The sequence below is a fragment of the Suricata suricatta genome, chromosome 8 (genome assembly GCF_006229205.1).
Source record: "Suricata suricatta isolate VVHF042 chromosome 8, meerkat_22Aug2017_6uvM2_HiC, whole genome shotgun sequence".
Lineage (NCBI taxonomy): Eukaryota > Metazoa > Chordata > Mammalia > Carnivora > Herpestidae > Suricata > Suricata suricatta.
Window position 1 is genome coordinate 107,514,732 of NC_043707.1, and position 21,506 is coordinate 107,536,237.

The 21,506-nt window shown below is 47.8% G+C and overlaps 1 protein-coding gene and 1 pseudogene across 2 annotated transcripts; one reads left to right on the forward strand and one right to left on the reverse strand.

Annotated features, from left to right (window-relative positions):
- Positions 1 to 982: 982 nt before the first annotated feature.
- KIF2C (kinesin family member 2C) lies at positions 983 to 20,953 on the reverse strand. Of its 2 annotated transcripts, XM_029948421.1 has the most exons (21): positions 20,824 to 20,953; positions 19,842 to 19,936; positions 16,937 to 17,038; positions 16,716 to 16,764; positions 13,584 to 13,706; positions 12,315 to 12,437; positions 11,661 to 11,761; positions 10,919 to 11,014; positions 10,426 to 10,480; positions 10,174 to 10,336; positions 7,883 to 7,973; positions 7,561 to 7,624; positions 7,391 to 7,482; positions 6,475 to 6,617; positions 5,477 to 5,681; positions 5,251 to 5,361; positions 4,399 to 4,466; positions 4,018 to 4,123; positions 3,812 to 3,925; positions 1,725 to 1,848; positions 983 to 1,630 (listed from the first exon to the last, which is right to left on the reverse strand). In XM_029948421.1, exons 1-21 carry the CDS (start codon positions 20,885 to 20,887, stop codon positions 1,548 to 1,550), a joined length of 2,172 nt encoding a protein of 723 aa, XP_029804281.1. In that variant the 5' UTR covers positions 20,888 to 20,953; the 3' UTR covers positions 983 to 1,547. The 2 variants fall into 2 exon arrangements, with proteins under 2 accessions (XP_029804281.1, XP_029804282.1); XM_029948422.1 differs by lacking the exons at positions 19,842 to 19,936; positions 20,824 to 20,953 and adding an exon at positions 17,197 to 17,220.
- LOC115300470 lies at positions 9,168 to 9,263 on the forward strand (annotated as a pseudogene).
- Positions 20,954 to 21,506: the final 553 nt, after the last annotated feature.

The window sequence follows — 21,506 nt, forward strand, 5'->3', positions numbered from 1 at the left end:
TGGCTTCAGGAGCGGGCCTTTGCACCTCCTAAGTGTTCTGCCCAAACTGCATTCCAACTGGTCCAACAGGAGGAGCAGACCAGGCCACGGTAGGAGATTCAGAATTTATCCTTTGTGCAAAGGGACATTATTAAAGGGTTGGAGGGGCACTTGGGTGGCTCAGTCTGTTAAGCCTGTGACTCTTGATTTTGGCTCAGATCATGATCTCATGGTGCGTGAGATTGGGCCCAGCATCCGGCTCTGTGCTAAGTGTGGAGCTTGCTTGGGATTCTCTATCTGTCCTCCACCACCTCTCAAAGTAAATAAATAAACATTAAAAAAATTTTTTTTAAAGGGTTCGAAGCAGGTGATGACTTATGAGGATTCCTCTGGCTGGTCCCATGAGGGACTCATGTGGTATTCCAGATGAGAAGAAGGGTCAGATCTTCATTTAACCACCTGAGCCACCCAGGTGCCCCTTTCTGAGGTCATTCTAAAATATGTATTTGGTTGCGTGGCACTTAGACTAAAAATCTTTTAGTAGCGTGTTACTATTTAGATAATTCATGTTCCAGGACAAGGAATCTGGAATCTTCCAGTTCCTAAACTGTCCAGGCTCTATGACTGGTCCTCAGTCGACCCTGCAAACTTCTAATTTTTCAAGACCAAATTGGTATTGGTTGTCAGAACCTTTCCTGCCTAGCAAGCCAAGGGCTTTCTTGTCAGTGTTGCCACAGAATGTACTGTGCCCTGAGCAGACTGTAACTGACAGAGCACCATCTTCTTTCTGTTTAGGACTCCTGTTCTCAGAAGACCTGGGACCTAGGAAGCACTGAACAAGGCAGGGCTTGGGATCTTTACTCCATCATTGAAACTGCAGGTGTGGATTTGGCCTCCTAGGCAGAGTACAGAATCAGCACCATGGAGAGTTGCAGAAGTGTCCGTCCTTCATCTGAGAAAGTTCGTACACGTCCCAGGCCCCTCCCACACACCACTCAACAGGTTGATTTTTTTCCTCTTTATTGTTAGACATAATATATAAACATGTGAAACAGAAAACAGCAGGGATCTTCTTGGGCCTCAAAAAAACAGCAAGGAAGGAAGAGATCCCAGAAACTTTTTTTAAAAGTACAAGAGAGTGCCTGAACCAAGGGCATGGAAGGCAGGCCAGAGCCAGCAGAGAGCCAGACTGACGCCTCCTTTCCTCTCCCCAGCGCCAGGATAACCCCAGGGAGCCTCGACCAGCAGCCAGTCCACGCAGGCAGAAGGCCACCCAAGGGAAAACTCTTTACCAGAGAGTCTTTCCTCCTGGAGAGAAGGGCAACACCCAGGATAACTTAAAAGGTCTCTCTTCCCATCCTTGCTCCCTTGACAGCTATACCGAGCAAAAGGAAAGAAGTGTCCCATGTCACTCTGACCCTCTCCCCAGTTGCCTCCATACCTGGCATTTACCAAAGCCGTTTCCAGCTCAGACCCTGACTAGACCCACCAAGTGCCCCAAGTTTGCTGGGGAGGATGGGGAGGGGCAGAGGCTGGGTGTGACACCAAACATCTTTCATTTACAGTTGTCACTGGGGCCGTTTCTTGTTGCTTATTTGTTTGCTGGCCTGCTCTTCCAGCTGCATGGCCAGGCGCAAGGCCTTGATGACATCTGGAGGGAAGGAGTGGTGGTGCACGGGGGTTAGTGGGTGTCTCAGAGGCCCCATTCCCTCAGGGCAGAGGCCCCATCCTCCAGCCACACCCACCTCGCAGTGCTGAGAAGTGCTTGGCTTGCTGGACCAGGGCAGACTCTGCCTTGTTCACGAAGGTCTCCAGGTCATAGTCTGGCTGCTCGGTCATCTCGGAGAGTTCAAGCCAGCTTGGCCCTTGCTGCAATGACATGGGGGGACCTTGTCAATTTAAAAATGACCGAATCAATTTAGCAAATTGTTCCTGGGATCCTACCATGTGCAGTGCAGACAATGTGGGCAAGATGCCCACTCCTTCAGCCATAGCTCGTACTCCTGACCTCCTCCCATAGAAATCCTCAGCTTGAATGCATCCTCTTTCCTACCCCAAACTTGTCCCTCTCCCTAGGTCAAATGAATGTCACAATCTGTCTTGATGCCAAACCAGAAATGGGAATAACTTTATTCTTTCACCCTGTTGGTTCCCAAATCCTACCAATTCTGCCCCTTAAATGGTACCAGAGTCCTCACTCCAGTCTCCTGGTGGCCATGACCACATTCCATCTAGGTGCCAGCATCTCTCTTGAACTTTTCTTTTTAATGTTTATCTTTGGGACAGAGAGAGACAGAGCATGAGTGGGGGAGGAGCGGGGGGGGGGCACAGAATCTGAAGCAGACTCCAGGCTCTGAGCTGCCAGCACAGAGCTCGATGCAGGGCTTGAACCCACAAACTGTGAGATCATGACCTGAGCAGGTACTTAGCCGACTGAGCCACCCAAGTGCCCCAGAACTTTTTTTTCTTAATGTTTATTTGTGTGTGTGTGTGTGTGTGTGTGTGTGTGTGAGAGAGAGAGAGAGAGGGAGAGAGAGGAGAGAGAGAGGAGAGAGAACGAACGAATGTGGGGGAAGGGCAAAGAGAGGGAGACACAGGATCTGAAGTGGGCTCTGTGCTGACAGTAGCGATCATGATGATGCAGGGCTCAAACTCACGAACTATGAGATCATGACCTGAGCCCAAGTCAAATACTTAATTGACTTAGCCACCCAGGTGCCCATCTGTTGAACTCTTTACAACATTCTCTTAACTGCTCTTAACTCCTAAGTGCCTCTTCTCATGCTCTCCCACATTCCCAAACGAGACTCTACATTGTAGCCAGTGATGTACCTAAAGCTGCAATAAGACCATGTCATCTGATGTGACCATACTCTACTTTACTCCCTTCAAAGGTACCCACTGCCCTCATAACCAAGTCCAGGCCTCTGGAGTGAACCATTGGTCTTTTAGCTTCAGGTACCTGCTGGCCTAGCCACGGATTTAGTTTTCATCACTTGTGTACACCCTTTGCTTTGACCAGAGTGAACCTCTCTTCTTTCTGAAAATACCATGTCCTTTCACACATTTGTACCCTGAGCACTCTAGGGAGGGAGGACATGCCTAAGCACTTACTTTTCATGTTCCCTTCTCATTTCTGAGTGGCCCAAGCTCCTTTCTGCACTACACCCTGAACAGCCCACTGGCAGAGTGCACTCTTGGGCCTCCCCTCCCCCTGCTCTCCCACAGCAGGAGTCATGACAGCACCAACATCTACCACTTACTACACACTAACCACATGCTGGGCACTGCTTTAAAAGCATCTCTTTTAATCCTCAGAGGCAACCATCCTGCCTTGCCCACTTCAGAGATGAAGAAACTGAGGCCTAGTGGTGCTAAATGACTTTCCTAAAGATATCAGCTTATAAATAGAAGAGTCAGGAAAGAAATAAATAGAAAATCTCGGCAAAGAAGTCACCCTCCAAAAGCTTGATCAGGAGCATAGAGGGGAGAGACTAGCTCTGGCTATGAGGATGGAGGAAGGCCTGTGTAGGCCAGGCTGGAGAAGAGAGTTTGGTAATTCATTGTTCTAGAATAGCTAGATGAATAGGTGGAGAATTAAGGAATGCTAGGTAGAGGGCTGCCTCTTTCCATCCCTGCCTGAAGACCATGGGAGCAAAGCCCAGGTCATGCTCAAGGAATGGTGCTGAGCACTGCTGAGGGCCCGCGCTGGGGTGGATATCCAGTCTATCCCTAGCCAGGACCGGCTCCTTACCTCCTGTCTTCCTGTATTACCTCCAAAGTGACCCTACTCACCATGCAGGTCCTTGAGTTCTCCCCGATAAAGGAGTACCTGTGTTATCTCCTTGAGCTCCTCCATGGCCCTCTCCTCCAACTCCCTGATCTGAGACATGGCTTCATTAAAGCTGGACATCTGGGAAGACAGCTCCTCCTCTTCCTTGGAGAACTGAGGGGCCAAAAGGAGAGGTACAACAGTATGGCCTAGTTCCCCTCAACAGGCCACGTTTCCATCCTCCCTGGCCCCACCCTACACCTTACATTGCTTGTGATCAGGGACCCATGAGAGCTGACTTCCATCTCTTCTGTTTCCATTTGAGTTGGCTGCTCCCCAGTGGATCCACTGTGGGGACTCAGCTCCTTGACCCTGAGGAATAAGAAGGTCTCAGATCCCACAGGAACCTCTTTGGCACTCAAAGGACTGCAGCATCACTCAGACGAGGCTCCTCAGCTTTTACGTTGGCCAAGATGACCCACGCTGGCTTCCCACCAAGGCTTGAAGGGGAATGGGACACGTCTGTACTCAGATTCACGGAGTCACAGAAGAGTATACAGTAGGCACTGAGGCTCCAGACTTCCTCCCTCTTTCTTTCCTCCCTCCTGCACTGGTCTCCCCATCCCACTGGCCACGGGTACTAGTACCTGTCTGCATATCTTAGTGTGTTTAAAGTATATTCGCAGGAGCTTATGCCTGGTGAGATCATGGCAATCTGCAAAAGGGGGAAACAGGCAGTTAAGGGTTGAGGATCACAGGATGAAGGCGCTGGGCGGCCTCGTACTGGAGACTGCCAGGAGTTGTCTCTTTGAGCTGCTGACACCCAGACGGTATTGGGGCAGAGAGCTGAGCACCTAGTCCGTGCCAGGCAACTTTCTTCAAGGGCACTGAAAATTAAGGCACCGTAAGAAATGGTTGCCTGCCTTTAAAGGTGCATCTGGTACCCCTGTTGTTTTATCTCTTTATTGACTCTTTCGCCAAGGTCACATCTCAAGGCTCTGTGGCTCCTGCTGAAACCTTCTCCTCACCTAGGCTCAGGAGCTTAGTTAGAAATTCCTACCTTCTCTAGTAGGCAGGGAAGAGGAGATTCCCTGGAGGGGAAGCAAGCAGATCCTAGCTAGCAGTGCTTGTAGATAAAATAAAGAAGGGGACAAAAAGTCATTTGAAGCCATAGCCCTCTCCTATTTACTTAGTTAGGAGCTAGTGAGGCTGAGGGAAACCATAGAAGAGAGGAGAATTTTGTCTCCTGCTTTCCCACAGGCCATCCTTTTGAACTCTGGGGCCCGCGCCAAACCAAGAGCTGCAAAGACATACAGTAAAGGGAGCAGATCCTTTCCTTCTCTCTTGAATAGGCAAAGGGGAGCCTGGTACTAAAAAGCAGTGGGGGATGCTCAGTCAAGTTTGAGTCTGGAAACCCAGGTAGCCAAGGGCACCAAGCCTTCTGCCCAGAGACAGGATTCAATGTCTTCCTGTATTACCTCCAAAGTGACCCTACTCACCATGCAGGTCCTTGAGTTCTCCCCGATAAAGGAGTCCCTCAGCACTTGTGTCAGCTTGCTCTCTCGAAATGGGGTGTGAGCCTTGTTCTGTCCCAGGGCCCTGATGCACTCCTGTGGGGCAGCAGGAGCCACTGAGGTCCCTTTCTTCCTCTTGAGTTGCCCATTTCTTCCCTCCCTCCCTCCACCAGCAGCCCTCCAGGCCAACCACCTGTCTAGGCCCTGCTACCTTCAGAGCCAAGAGACTCTTGTTAATTTCTGCACCCTCCATGCGGGTCTGCCGGTCAGCACTGGAAGTGTCCGCACCTCTCTCATTCCCTGCCAGATCCACCAAAGAGAACTTGCCATGCACTCTCCCTTTGGCTCGAAGAAGAATCTGGAAGCAGGCGTGGGAGCGGGAAGAGTTGGAGTTGGCAAATGTCTGTCCAGAAGTCCTGTGGCAAAGAAGAGCAAAGAAAGGCTATGAGCCTCTGAAGTTACCGGCCACTGTGGCTCCCCAGAGTTCAAGCCACCCCACTCCATAGCACTGAGTTCTCTGCACAAGGGACACAGGTCAAGACTCTAAGCAGTCCTGTGTTTTCTTGTCCCAGACTTCCATTTTGCCCCTCCTGGGCAGCAGCTTTCCCTCTAACTCCAGATCAGGCAAGTTTTCTTGGCAGTGAACAGTACTGGATCCTGTGCTAGGGCCTTTGCGTGACCTGAGGGCCCAAAAGCACATGAGGAAGGAAGAGCTGCCTGTGTTGCAGGGAACATGGGGAGGAGGGGTTGTCATGAACCACTTGTCAAAGCCTCAGGGCCCTGGAGAGGGCAACCCCCTCCCTGCGCCTCCATAAGCCACTGTACCATGCCTGGTGGAAGAGCACTTCCCTGCCTCTATCCAGGAGCTATGACCCCATCCCTTCAGCCTAGAATAGACCCAGAGCTCGTCTCCTACCACAGAAGGAGGGAACAACAAGAAGAAGCCTAGAGAAGCCAGGAAGGATATATTGGGGTAAGGACCTGGAAATAAAGTCTACCTTGGTTAGATTTGAGACACTTTGACTCACTCCTGATAAGCCTCTGGCCCTGGGTCATGTGCCCTATTCAGAGTCCTTATGGCAGAAGCCCTCACAGCCCTCACCAAGCTGCGGAGAGTGGCACTCTGTGGAAACAGCAATGGGCTCAGAGCGAGGGTCCATCACCTGAACTGGGCATTAGGCGGCCCCTTCCCCTCACCAGAACCCTGACCTGCAGGCACTGCCTATGTCGATCATCTTGATGACGTCGTCCGCGCAGCTAACCAGGTGCTCCTGCAGCCCCACCACCTGCACCTGCTGCTTGCCGTCCTCCAGCACTCGCAGCTTGGCTTTCTTGTTGAGCAGGTCAAACAGCTGGCAGGGGAACAAGGCTAAGGCCATTAGGTGCCGGGCACCCCACCTACACCCCCCAGCTCCCCGGTTTCAGGGCCTGCCCCAGCTTAGATGAGAGCTAGCAGGAGGGAAGGCAGAGAGAAGCTAAGCTGGGTGGTGGGCAGTACACCTGAAAGCTGAATCAGGCTGCCTCAGTTTGATATGACTCTGTTACTTTGTCAGCTGTGGGAGCCTGGACTAGTGCTTAACCGCTCCAGGCTTATTCCTCATCTACAGAATCACAATGGGCATACTTCCTCATAGGTTGTTGTAATGACTGAATGAGTTGAGACAAGCGCTTAGCACATGATACTACCCCAATAATCAACACTAGCCGTTATTATCATCATCAGGATCCTGCTCTGAGGAAGGCAACTGCAAAAGCAGAGTGTAAAGGTACAGGTAGGAGGTGTGGAGTATAAGGAGTGGGGGAGAGAGTGAGGAAAGAGAATATGAACATGAAAATGAATGTATACAATCGGGGGAAAAGTAGAAGGTTATAAAGGGAGGACAGGGCACACATGAGGCAAACCTCCCAGGTGAGAGGGAGCCGCGAGTGCTCCTGCCATACTTGCTAAGCTTGGGCACCGTCCCACCATCAGGTGGAACCTCCCACACACGCAGGGCAGAGCAGCCCATTAAAGGCTTGATGGCCCACAGGTTGTTTGGTTTCTGCAATTTCTAGCCAACCTCAAGGTTTCAGAAAGTTCAGGGACCCCAATAGTAGAAACAGGGGCTCCGTGCCAGCTAGCTACCTTCCCATTATAGATCTCGAAGAAGGTCACATAGACTTCCAGGCCCAGATTCCGGTAGCGAGGCTGATTCTTCAGGAGGAAGACATCTCGGGCTACGGGAGAGAGCCTGGATTAAGTAAGCAACCTGCCTTTCTGTGAGCAACCCAAGTGGGGCAGAACACACTACTTACAGGCCATGGCATAGATCCCTTTGGATGCATTCTGGGCTTTCCCAGAGAGGTCTCCACCCATAGTCTGCAAAGGGAAGGGGCAGAAGATTGTGGTAAAGAGCCCTGGGCCTGGGCCAGAGCACTAGTGGCTCCATTGCCACAGTGGGCCACCACATCAAAGCTGAAACGCTGCACCTGCTAAGATATCTGGCACAGCAAGAGTATCTGGTGATAGGGCATCTGTACCAAGGGGACTTTCTGCAAGCAACTTACTTGCTTCCTTTTCAGGGACCCAGTGTGACACCATGGGCTGGTTTGCTTCCTGCCAGGCCTGAATACTTACATGTGTCTTACCACTTCCCGTCTGGCCATACGCAAAACAGGTTGCTTTTCCCCCTTCAAAGATTGTCTGGACCAATGGCCTTGCTGTGAACCTTGGAGAAAGGATAGGAAAGAGTATACATCTCTCCCCAAAGTGTGCTCCCTAGAATGAGTTCCTGCTGCCCTTCTGCTGCAGAACTACTGCGGTCTTCAATTCCTCCTTCTAAACACTAGCACTTCTCTCCTGCAGGGTGGTCCCACTGGACCCCGGCCCCACTTACAAATCTGAAATTCGCCCAGCCAACTGCAAAGGGCTGGACTGACCTGCCAAGAGTAAGCTGGTGGCCTACACTCCAACAGCCACTAGGCTTTTGTCTGACCCTGGAAACCCAAGATGAAACCCAGAGCTTAGTAGCAGACTACCAGCATAAGAAACACTACAAAGATCAGAGGAAACCCTCTAAAGTAGGAGCCTAAAATATTTTAGGCCACATAGGTCTCTGACTTTCTTTTTTTTTTTTTTAATTTTTTTAATGTTTATTTATTATTGAGACTGAGAGAAATAGAGCCTGAGAGGGAGACACAGAATCTGAAGCAGGGTCCAGGCTCTGAGCTGCCAGCACAGAGCCCCATGTGAGGCCCGAGCCCACGAACTGCAAGATCATGACCCAAGCCGAAGTCGGACGCTTAACCGACTAAGCCACCCAGGTGCCCCTCTCACTTTTATTTTTTAAGATTTTATTTTTAAGTAATCTCTACACCCAAATGGGGCTAGAACTCACAACACTGACATCAAGAGTTGTCAGATTAAAAAAAATTTTTTAATAACTTTTTTTCACGTTTATTTATTTTTTGAGAGAGAGAATGAGACAGAGTATGAGCAGAGAGGGTCAAAGAGAGAAGGAGACACAGAATCTGAAGCAGGCTCCAAACTCTGAGCAAGCATTCAGCACAGAGCCCGGCATGGGGCTCAAACCCACCAACAGTGAGATCATGACCTGAGCTGAAGTTGGATGCCTAACTGACTGAGCCACTCAGGCATCCCCCCACTGTCAGAATGTTTTTTTAATATTTATTTTTGAGAGAGAGAGAGAGAGAGAGAGAGAGACAGCACGCATGCAAGTCAGGGAGGGGCAGAGAGAGGGGGGACAAAGAATCCAAAGCAGGCTCCATGCTGACAGCAGAGAGTCCAACACGAGGTTGAATCCAGAAACTGTGAGATCATGATCTGAGCTGAGGTCAGACACTTGACCAAGTGAGGCATTCATATGCCCCCTACTGTCACGTGTTTTTAAAAATGATCCTTTATTGCTTCTCAGCCTTTTGGCTAAGATCAAGTGTAGTAAAAATGATCCTTTAAAAACATAGAAACCATTTATTCTTATTTTGAGACCCCACCCCAAAAAAAGGAACTGCAAACCAAATTTGGCCCATGGGCTATAGTTTGTCAACTTCTGGTCCAGAGCAGTATTGTTTATAGAACTTTCTGTGATGATGGACATGTTCTTTACTGTGCTAATAGCAGCCACCACCACACGTGGCTATCAAGTCCTTAACATGTGGCTAGTGTGACTAATGTACTGAATTCTGGGATGCCTGAGCAGTTCGGTTGGCTAAGCATCTGACTTCAGCTCAGGTCATGATCTCACTGTTTGTGAGTTCAAGCCCTGAGTCAGGCTCTGTGCTGACAGCTCAGAGCCTGGAGCCTGCTTCAGATTCTGTGTCTCCCTCTGTCTCTGCCCCTCACCTGCTTGCATGCATCTTCTCTCTCAAAAATAAATAAACATTAAAAAAAATTTTTAAAGAAATAAATTCTGGGACACCTGGCTGGCTCAATTGGTAGAGCAAGCAATTTTTGATCTCAGAGTTGTGAGTTCAAGCAAAAAAAAAAAAAAAAATTTCTTAATTTTATTTAACTTTCATACAAATAGCCACGTGAGGCTAGTGGGTGCTGTATTAGACGGAGCGGTCCTAGTGTTTGCTGAGTCTGCTAAGCTCAGTGGGTAATGGAGTGGCTGTATAAGACAATGCAAGAATGCCTTCAGCCTGCCCAGCCCAGCCTCAGGGAGTACATGGGTAATGCCTCACTTGTGATCCATGTGAGGATAGGCTGCTAAAGATGCAAAATTGGCTGTGACAAGCCCAAACTGAGGCCTTCCTGGTGCCAGGAGCTAGCTCTGTAATGGCTGATCCAAAGAAAATATGAGGAGGCCAAGAAAGGCCTCAGAGTTCGGTGTGGTTTTGAGTAGTAGGATATCCCGCATTGCAAAGAGGAAGGCTAGGGTAAGGAAACAAAAGAGTCAAGAAACTAACCTGTAGACGACTTCATTTGAAGCTGTTTCATCAAATGCAAAGTCAAAGTAGAAGGCTTGGTTCTCCAGATACTTTGTTAAGTCCACTTTTAACTTGGGCTCATGGACCAAGAGGAAACATTTGCTGGGAACGGAAATCACGTCAATTTCTTTCTTGGCCAATTCTGCAGAAGAAGAGTATTTCAGGGGATGATCCCTGGACATGGAGAATGGCAGTCAGTCAAAAGCCTCCTTCTGACTGCTCGGGGCTTACCTTGTTTATTTAGTGGGCGTTTCCTCACACAGACACATATCCTGTGCTCTTCAATCTTCAAAAGTATGAGAGAAGACAATCAACCACCAAAAGGTCAGAGCAATATGGAAAGAATTCCTCCTCTTCCAATCCCATGTCTGGCTCACTCAGGGGCCAAGACTAACACTGGGACCCACCTCCACCACCAGTTACTCTAGAGCACTGGCAGCATTTCCTTCCCAGTTTTCTTACCCTGCTGCCTACAGGTTTCAGAGCTACTTCCATGATTATTAGTAAGGATCTAGCCAACCTACGGAAGGGAGGAGGGTGAGTTTATGCAGCTCACGCTCTCCCATCCAGCCTTACTAGCTCCAGCCCACCACAGCATATTAAAAATATCCTCAAGGGTAAGCGGAGATTCTTGCAGGCTCTCACATTCCTAAAGAGGAGATCTGTCTCTCAATTGTATACCTACTCAGGAAGGAGAGGGTAGAAGCCCTTTGGGTTTACTTACAGGATCAGTCATAGTAAGTGGATGACATTCCATAGTAGCCCGAAATTCTTTAATCATCCGGGCAAATTCCCAGTTTGGAAAGCTGCTATCACACTCCTGTGTGGAACAAGGGCAAAAAAGGGCTGGCTGCTAACAGGTAAATAAATGCTCTTAGCGCGCAGTGCTAAAGCAGCAGCAACAGCTCTTTATATGCACACAGCCCTTCTGCTGACAGAGCTTCTCACTTCCTCCCATCCTAGCTTTAGGCTGAGAACTCAGGAGCAAAGGCCCTGGGAACAGAGATTGGCGGTGGGGAGTAGGGAGGTGTCAGGCATGCATCTAACCACTGTAGGAACTAGGGCGAGCGCCACTGTCCCCTTTTTAGGAGCCCAGCAGGTTGAGATTCCCCAACTAACCCAATTGAAGGGAAGTGCTCCAAAGTGGGACTTTATTGCAACCCCCCCTCCCCAACCCCATATACACAATTAGGAGGTAGGGGAAAGCAGGCGGACTCTGCCCAGCAGCTCCATTGGCCGCTGCACTGTGATGGGTGTGCCTACTGGATGATCAGCACGAACTATTCCCCACCTAAGGGGCTTCAGAAAAATACGATTTATTCTCTGAATCCTGATGAAAAATCAGTTAAACTTCCTGGATATCAGAACTGGAGCCTCAGAAATGCTGGGGCCCAACTGTATCTCTGCTGCTGGTAAGGTTGCAATTAAGAATGCCTGTCCAAAAACCCTTGACTTAATAAAAGTACCTGAGCTCGCTTTATTCTCATTTCAGAGTTCTGGGCCCTCTTCTCTTCTCGCTTGTTCTTCATTTTTTCCATTTCCTTCACAAGACATGATTTCCTCCGAACTGCGGGGGGGAGGGGAAGAAAGCCCACTTTTACCTGTCTAGGCCAGCCAGCCTACTCTTCTCCAGCAGCTCTACGGAGTCATGGGCCTTTCCCAGGACTAGGCCTTTCCTAGACCCTTGCTCTTAAACCACCATATGCAAGGAGAGGAAGCAATGGATAGGACTTCTGGGATGGCCAAGCCTGCGAGGTAAAGGCCTGCACAAGCACTCTAGGCCTAACCCAACCTCTCTCCATGCCTTTGTGGCATCTTCTCAACAACCACAAGAGGTGATACCATCCCTGATTGATCTTGATGGGCATTCTGGGCTGTTCTTCAGGTGTTGGCCAAGACTTGAGCTGTGGCAACATCTCAACTACATCAGAGGGCTCCTGCCAGCTGGTGGGAATAGGGTTACCTCCTGTGAAAGACTAATGTGATGGCCACAGGAAAACATGCCCCCATGTGACAAAGATGGTTTGGAACTCAGGTTCCAAAGCAGGCCAGGTTTGGGACAGGAGATAACAGCCTGTCCTGCACTAGGAGCAGGGCAGCAGACAGCTCAGCACGTCTACCTGAGTTCACAGAGTTTGTAGAAGAGCTGCCTCGGATGGAATGGACTTGCTCTCCCACCTCCTCGCTGACCATTGTCAATGGTATTTCAGCCACTGCAGGGCAGGAGGGCCTAGGGGGTCCAGCTGTGGGGGAATAAGAGTCACTGGAGAAGCAGGCAGGCATACCAGAGCTGTGCTCCTCTGAGCCCTAGCAGGTCATGGGCCAGGAGGAGGGCAACTAATCGCCGGCTCAGCAAGGCCTCAGGCTCCCACAGTGTGAGCAGAGCTTGGGCTTTCCCCTTCACTTCAGCCCAAACCCTGAACCCAACCAGTCTCTACAGGGGCTGACTCTTGGGATCAAAAGTCTTAGAGGGTGGGGCGTCTGTCTGGCTCAGCTGGTAGAGCAGGTGATTCTTCATCTCAGGGTTGTAAATTTGGTATAGCGATTACTTAAAAATAAAATCTTTAAATAAAAAGGAATATATATCTTAGAGGGGATGTGAGTAGCTCGGCATGGACCTCGCCACAAAGGGAAAGCCTCTAAAGGCCTAAAGACTTTAGGCTTGATCCAAGCTTGGGTTCTCAGGCCAGGGCTTTCTCATTTGGAAGAAAAAGCCAGACTTCTCCAAGCCTTGGAACCTGGCTTAGCAGGGACAAAGACCAAAAAGTCAGGACTAACAGGAACCTGAGCAACAACATATTGATTCAACCCCAGAAAGGTACAGTCCATGACAACTCGCTACTTCCCATACCTGGTTGTGACCCTTTTGTTTATATTCATTTTACTAGAGTTGAGGTTGATACATGTAAGATGTAATGATTATATATCTTACACAAGCTGTATCTGTTTTATCTAATAAAAGTTAACAATTAAAAATATTTTTCAAATTCTATTTATACGAAGTCCAAAAAGGGAAAAGCTAACTTATGGTATCAGAAGTCAAAATTATAGGTACCATTAGGGGCTTATGACCTGGAAGGGAGGTTAAGGGGGACTTTCGGGTTGCTCATAATGCTTTGAATGATCTGGGTGTGAGTTACGTGAGTATGTTCAGTTGGTGAACTATACTCAATGATATGGTTGCTTTTCTGGTTGTGTGTGTGTGTAATGTTTCAATAAAGTTAAAAGAGTAAAATTAAATGATCCAAATAATGGGGCAGTGGGGCAGGGGAGGAATAGAATTGAAGCCAGGGGAGTATAGAAATTTGAGGATATTTCAGAACAGGGACAGGGGAATATATGAGGAGTTGCTCAGAGCCTCAAACAGGAAAATCAAATTCATTACTTGCCAGAAACTGAAAACTGCTTGCGGGAATTTATAGACGCTGGTAGCTCCACCTCCATATCATTCTCCTGAGTGGTGACTCGAACCTCTGAGAGAGTGGACATTCTCGTGGAGCGGCCTCGGAGACCTGAAGAACCAAGGGCAGCAGCCAATCAGTGCAGCATGATCAGGAGGGCCAACGGGGCAACCCTCCAAGATTCTGTATAGGGTGGGAGGGGTCCAGATCACCAGGAAAACAGCCTAACTTCCCACTCCTTCCACCCAAGGAAAGGAAAAATTAGAAAGGCCAAGTACTAGTGACCCCAAAATTAGTCTGTTCACATTCTGCCAATGTGAGAGCTCCCAAGGGCAAGGATGTCTCCCACAAGAGCATCCGTTCTGAGTAAACTGAGAGACCTACAGCCAATCTGAAATCCTTTCTGAAGAGACAGACCTAATCCCTGGAAAAAAGCATTATTAACCCTAACAGCAGCAGCAGCAGCACCTACCACTGTACAATCTTCCCACACTCCAAAACAACACTGTAAGGTAAGTATCAGTATTCCCATCTGATGGAAGCGGGCAGGAAGGCTCAGAGAAACTAAGCAACTTGCACATTGTAGTTAAGTGTTGGAGCCAGGATGTGAACCCAAGACTGTTAGATTCCAAAGTCTGGGCTTTTTCCACAGTTCCAGGATGCTTTACAGAGCCAGACCTGGGCCACATCATCAGAAACCCATGGGTCAGCTATACTGATTTTCTAGAATCTTAAAATAATGCTTAACTGAGAGAAACAACTGAGTTATACTTGAATTCTTATTAATTTCTACCCATTTATATAGTTCCCCTCCATCACCTATAAAGTCATACATTTGGAAATAGAACACATGGTATGGGGCGCCTGGGTGGCTCAGTCAGTTAAGTGTCCAACTTTAGTTCAGGTCATGATCTCACAGTTTGTGAGTCTGAGCCCCACATCAGGCTCTGCTGTCAGCCCAGCACCTGCTCAAATCTTCTGTTCCCTCCTCTCTCTGCCCCTCCCCTGCTCATTCTCTCTCTCTCTCAAAATAAACTTAAAAAAAACATGGTATCATATAGGCAAACATCAACTTGTACTAAATTTCTGAGTCTCCTAAGTTTAGGCTGATCTGATAGCTCTATATAATCCATGTCTTTCATTAAGAGCATAGATTATGGAATTTTCCTTTTCCCAAAGGATTTGTAATCTTTCATTTCTAAATGTTTATTTAACATGCGCCTTTATTAGGATTTCTTTTGCATTGACAGAAGCTGTAGCAATGTCCTTTGAGGACATGCATATGGGGTAACAACATTCCCATTTTTCTTGCAGGTCCTTGAATACAGCTAGGAAGAAGGTCAGCACCACACCACTCAGGCCCAGCCCAAGTTTGCAATCCCACCACCTTTTACCTGGGCTCCCCAAATCCTGGAGCTTCAGCCAAGTAGTTTCTGGGCCCCTGCGGCAGCTGGACCATGTCAGGGCAGAGATAACCCCTGGCTGGTAATAGGCCATGCTGACTGCGAGGTATAGCTGGCTCTGAGTAATAAGTTGGATTTCTTGGGCAGTTTGTACCTACAGCCACCCGGCCCCCTACAGTCACAGACTGTTATAATCAGACTAGTTTTACACTGATAACTTCTGCAGAGAAAGCCCGACCTTCTCCTAGACTTCAAGGCAATATGAATATTCTTCTCATCCCAACCCACCCCCAGATCTTCCTAGCACCATCAACTATACTTCTAAACAGCTGAGACCTAGCTTTTCCCACAGCCTGCTCACTGCCTCAGTCCAAGGCACACTGTTCCCTTGAGGAAAGCAAGCAAGCACATTAGTGGCTGATTATTGCTCTGGATGGATTCTATAGGAAAAACTTATAGGACAGATGGCAAATTTCTCAAATGCACCAGGTTCCTGAGAGGTTGGCCTAAGGACTGTAGACTGGATTTTTCTTTTTATTTATTATTATTACTTTTTAAATTTTTACTTATTTTTGAGAGAGAGAGAGAGAGAGAGAGAGAGAGCGAGCGAGCGAGCACAAACAGGGGAGGGGCAGAGAGAGGGAGACACAGAATCCAAAGCAGGTTCCAGGCTCTGAGCTGTCAGCACAGAGCCTGACATGTGGGCCTTTAACTCATGAGGTATGAAATCATGACCTGAGTCAAAGTCAGATGCTCAGCTTTTTAAAAGCACTTTATTGATGGGGCACCTGGGTGGCTTAGTCAGTTAACTGTCTTGGTTTTAGTTCAGGTCATGATTTCAGGTTTCATGAATTCTGGCCCCCCATCCCGCTCTGAGCTGATGGTATGGGGCTGCTTGGAATTCTCCCTCTCTCTCCCTCTGCCTGTCCCCTGCTCACATGTCTCTCTCAAAATAAATAAACTGAAAAAAAAGCTTCACTGAACTATGATTGAAATACCAAAAGCTGTAGATATTTAGTGTGTTTAACTCGATGTGTCTGGAGAGAAGTAAACACCCATGAAAGTATCATTATAATCAATGCTATAAACTTACCCATCACTTCCTAAGGTTTGTTCCTACTCTCTGTTTTGTATTTTTTTGTTCTGCAATTAGGGTACTTATAAGATCCACCCTCGGGGCACATGGGTGGCTCAGGCGGTTGAGCATCCGGCTTCAGCTCAGGTCATGATCTCACAGTTTGTGGGTTCGAGCCCTGTGTCGGGTTCTGTGTTGGCAGCTCAGAGCCTGGAGCCTCCTTCCGATTCTGTGTGTCCCTCTCTCTCTGCCCCTCCCCTGCTCATGATCTGTCTCACTCTGTATCACAAAAATAAATGTTAAAAAAAATAAAAATAAAAAAATAAACAAAAGATCCAACCTCGTAGTAAAATTTTAAGTATACAGTACAGTGGTGCTCACCACAGGCCAGATGTTGTACATTAGATCTCCAGAACTTACTTATTTCTCATCACTGAAACTTTGTACCTTTTGACTAAAATCTATTTCTCCCTCCCTATAGGATGGATTCTTCCTTACTAAGATGCTTAGAAGACAGGGCACGGCTCAGCCCAGAGAGAACCACCTACTAAAGTGGAGCAATGAGTCTATTTCACAGCTTCCTGTGCCCCAGGAATATTATGCTCAAACTCCATGACAATAAGCCAGTAAAAATTCATTTACCTTCCTTAGGAGCAGGAATTTTGGAGTTAACTGATCTGCGTTTTTGTTTCTGAAAAATAAAAACAAAAACATCATAATATATGGTTCCTATCAATTTTCAAGGATCTATCTAAGGTCCATGTGTTATGCTGAAGTCCTAGGCAGTTCCAGAAAATCAGCAAAAGCCAACAAGCCAAGCATATCATCTGGGGCACTGGCTCAGTCAGATGACAAGCACCTACCTGGACCGTTACATTCTCCTGCAGGGGCAGATTGTCCTTTGGGTGCAAAGGAAGAAGTTGTAAAAGCTCTGGGTTTATTGCGGCCACATCATCAAAATCAATCTGCAAAGAGCAAGTAAAAAGTTTCACTGGAACACCATGGCTTCTTCAACCCAATTGCATCTCTGCAACCAAAGCTACCCCTAGCTTCAGACTTTATCAACATGAAGTTCCACCAAATACCAACAACTATAACCAAATAGCTCTTAGTCATGCTTTACCATCTAGATGAATATTAGTTTCCGATTGCCAAGCCAATGGTAGATGTCAGTGATGAGAACGAGGTAAAGAGGAGGGCAGACAGACAGGCAAACCGTCAGGCAGTCCACAGGAGATCTAGACCACTTAGTTTCCCTACTGTTCTGCTGGGTAGTGGGGTCTTACTGGGCACAGTCCCCTGAGCACCTCTTGCTGGATGACACAGAGGAGAAAACAAGTTCTAATTATCCCAGTGACAGTCAAAATGGAGGGCCCTTTAGTATCTTATGGATGGGGACAAGTTCGCGAGAGCTGCTACCTAACCCTAAGTCTACCTACATTTTCTACTGGGCCCAGAAACTGCTTCCCCAGTAACAACTTCCTGCTCATGCCTGCAACTGAGGTCACAATTCTAGGTTTACATCACCAGAGTCCTCCAGGAGCAACTCAAACTTCATCAGCATACTTCACAGCACTTCAGACATACCAAAGTAGTACCATCCAATCTCGAAATGTTTCCGAGCTGAAGCATGTACTCCACAGTGAAAGCTTTATGCCCTACATATGCAACCTATACTTATTAATTAGCTTATTCAAACATTTATTAGGCGTAATTAAGGCAATAGGGGGAAGGTATTCAAAGAGGAATTAAGACATATATATTGCCTTTGCCTTCAGTTAGCTCCTATTCTTTTCTCTTTTTTAAGTTTATTTATTTATTTTGAGAGAGAGAGAGACTGAGCACGCAAGAGAGTACGAGCTCACAGAAGGGACAGAGAGAGAGAGTCCCACGCAGGCTCTGCACCATCAGGGCAGAGCCAGACACGGAGCTCGAACTTACAAACGGCAAGATCCTGACCTGAACTGAAGTTGGATCCTTAAACAACTGAGCCACCCAGACGTCCCCAGTTTCCTCATATTCTAGTGGAAATGTCATATGCACAGAAGGCTAGAAACCAAAGCAGCACAGGATAGACAAGGACAGAATTACCAAAAGCAAAAGCTGGCAAGTACTTTAATAACCACACTTTTGTACCCATTTCTTGGACAACTATAGACCCTCACTACATATTCCTCCCATTTCCTACACTTAAACCATAGAAAACAGACAATATAGAAGATCAGTATTCTAACCATAGTTCTGACATTAACTCTCACACTGATGATTCAGGACAAAACATCCCAGGAGGAAGGAGTTAAGAGTGACAAGCGTGAAGGCAGCAAGGCACCAGGCATGGTCACAGAGTGGGGACCTGACGCATCTGACCCTGACACAGCATACTTTGGAAGAGTGTGTGGTACAAAGAAAAAGTCGATGGGTCATATCCTGAAAAGGTTTTGAATGCCTCCCTAAGAAGCTTAGACCTTATTCCGAACGCAGTATCTGAGCTGGTGTGAGATCCAACAAGAGCTATATTTCTAAACAAAGAACAAAAATCAGCAAACAAACAAAAAAAAAATCACAAGGAACTACTAATAGCTGGTTGAAAAGAATTTTAGGAATCTCTTGATTTAAGAGCAGATAGTATGAGTATTCAATCCTTTTTTTTTCTAAAATATACCACTAAATATCTGCTTATCTACCATAAGGCACTATGCTAGGCAAGTCCTTTACATGCATTCTCATTAAGTTCCATTAAAGAGGGTCCTGGTCTTATTCACTTCAGTACCCCATCTGGTATTTTGGAACCAGTACAAAAGTTCTATTGAATAAATCCTCACAATAACCTTATTAAGTAGATATCATTATCATCCTCATTCTTTTGGTAAGGAAACTGAATTTCTAAGAGAATTGGAGGCAAGCCTGAGAACACAAAAGAGCGGCAGAGCCAGACTAGAATCCAGGCTTTCATACTCCTAGCCCAGTGAACTTTTTACCACACCACGCTGCCTCTAAAACATAAGTGCCTTAGTCACATCTCTCCTCTTCTCAAAATCTTCCCAAGGCTCCCCAGTATCTACAGAATAAAATCTTAAATATCTTAGTGCCAGAGAGGATAACCTGCGGGTCCCCCTTTTCAACTGTCCAGCATCCTGGGCCTTCCACTGCCTGGAGCAGGCTTCTTCCCTAGTCCCGACGAAGGCCACCTCACTAGTGTTTCTGTTAGGCCTTCCCACCACGCCCCCACCCGTCAAGTCCATCCCCAGTGAACTACCACCTCTCAGCTGCTCAAGCACTATTCATCTGTGCCATTTATAACAAGTTGCCTTCTGTTATTTGGGGTTTCAGAAACATACTTTTGTCTCAACTGGGTTATCAGTTTTGCTCCCCAAACTGTTCTTGTAGGTAGCTTACACTCAGAACCTAGGATAGGTAAGCAAGGTTTTAGGATTCTGTGCAGTCTGTCTTCTACAAACACACCAGAAACTGTTGATTGTTTCAATTTAGATCAGTCCCAACTAAATAAAATCCCACGGCGTCCAAAGAGGACCATGTTCAAGATTAGGGAGGACCAGGCAGCATCAGAAACAAGGGTCTTACAAGTTCCATTTCCACACAGAGCTTTTTCTTTGTTTGTTTTTAAAGTAATCTCTCTGCCCAATGTGAGGCTCGAAATCAGGACCTGAGTCGCATGCACTACCAGTCAAGCCAGCCAGATGCCCCTTCACATAGATGTTTTAGCGGGGAAGATGTTAAATGTGGTAGAGGCATTTTCACAGAACTTACCTCTTTGCCCTTTGTGGTCTCTCCTTCTGTCCATTCCACTGAAACACAGGATTTCTCCAAGTTCACAGTCCTTACATTAGCACTGTGAATTATGCCTACAGTATAAGAAGTCCAGAATTTACCCATCTTTTTCATTTTTAAGATCCCACAGAGATTCTCAATGTGAAGTTGACTTAAGGAAGGAACAGCTGCCTTCTTTCTTTTTAACACTAGGAAACAAATACAACTTCTGGTTTTAGAAGATTCAACTCCTCACCTTTAGAACATCCCAGGTGAGGTAGGCAGGGAACAGGTCTTAAAACTGAGCTGCAGGATTCATTCATTGATAAGCATTCATGCCTACTCAAAAGAGGGCCTACAGTGAGGTGAAGGTATGTCTGGGCAGGGAAGTCACTCTAGTCCTTAGGTACTGTTCCTCAACTCGCAGGATACTCCAGCGCCACTGGGTTTCCCTACCAGACCGTTATGTCTGACCATCCTCCTAATGACAGGGTATTACACCTGCCAGAGATTTGGTAGCTGCTTAACCAAAAAAGAGGGCAGAATTGCAAGCTCCTGAAAAGCAGGGATCTTTCTCTCTGATTAACCCTGAATCCCAGTGCCTGATATACTGCAAGTGCGGAATATTTAGATGACAGTAAAGGGGCCAGCAAGCCAAGGTCCCTACAAGGGCATGGCAGTTTCGGCGGAGAACTCTGGAAATGAAGTGAATCTAGCTACCCTAATTTTCCCGGGAGGTCCTCTGATGAGAGGAGCCCCGCCCACTTCCGAGGATGGGAAGGGGACCCAGTCAGCGGCGAGGCCCCTACACCTGGGTAGGAAAGACGCAGTGCTAGTGCTAGTGCTAGTGCAGAGACCCAGACCAGGTGGAAGCGGGGGATTCCCTAGCAGCATCTCGGCCCCGCCATTTGCAGAGGAGCAGTGATTTCAGTCATCTCACACAACCCACGGGTCCCCTTGGCTTCGCGACCCCTCCCCTCACCATTACTGCGTTGGATCTTGATGGTGAGACCAGGAAACAGGCGAGCATGAAGCGACGAGTCCATGGGCAGTCGAGGGGAAAAGAAACGCGAAATACAAACAACCACAGCTCTGCTAACCCTTCAAAGTCTTAACGCAGCGCAAACCGCCGCAGTTTAAATCCCGCGCGCCAGCGTCCCCGAGAACGTCATCACGCTGTCGCCAGCCTCGCTACCGCCAGTCCGCGGGCCCCTCTGCAGCCTTTTGGGATATGTAGTCTCTGGTCGGTTTTCCGGCGCCTAGGACCGCCCACCCGTCTGGCCACACCCCCGGCGCTTGGCCTCCTGGGAGTTCGGCCGGCATGCCCGGCAACACGTCTCCTTTTTCCGGCCTTTTACGGAAAACTGCTGTGGTATTGGCCTTCCCAAAACTGAGAAACTCCAGGATGGTGTTTGAGACCGAGGCGATGGGGTTCCTACAGACATGGGTTCCAATCCCTGTTTCTTCAGTCACTAGCTCAGTGACCTTGGGCAGGTTGGAAACTGGACTCGGTTCCCTTTGCACAGTGAGGAGCATGCTTTTTCCCTCACGGAGTTCTGCGAAGTTTAAATGAGGAACTATGTTTCAAGTGCCTGGAAGACACAGATTACCTGGATATTTATTGTCTACCACGTGGTAGGCATGGTACCTGGGTGCTAAAGATAA

Coding starts and splice junctions, on each gene's coding strand:
- KIF2C (XM_029948421.1), bottom strand. CDS start 20,887: ATGGACTCGTCGCTTCATGCTCGCCTGTTTCCTGGTCTCACCATCAAG. Junction 11,015..11,660: donor TGAGAATAAAGCGAGCTCAG/GTACTTTTATTA, acceptor TGTTCCACACAG/GAGTGTGATAGCAGCTTTCC. Junction 5,682..6,474: donor GACATAGGCAGTGCCTGCAG/GTCAGGGTTCTG, acceptor TCTTTGCCACAG/GACTTCTGGACAGACATTTG.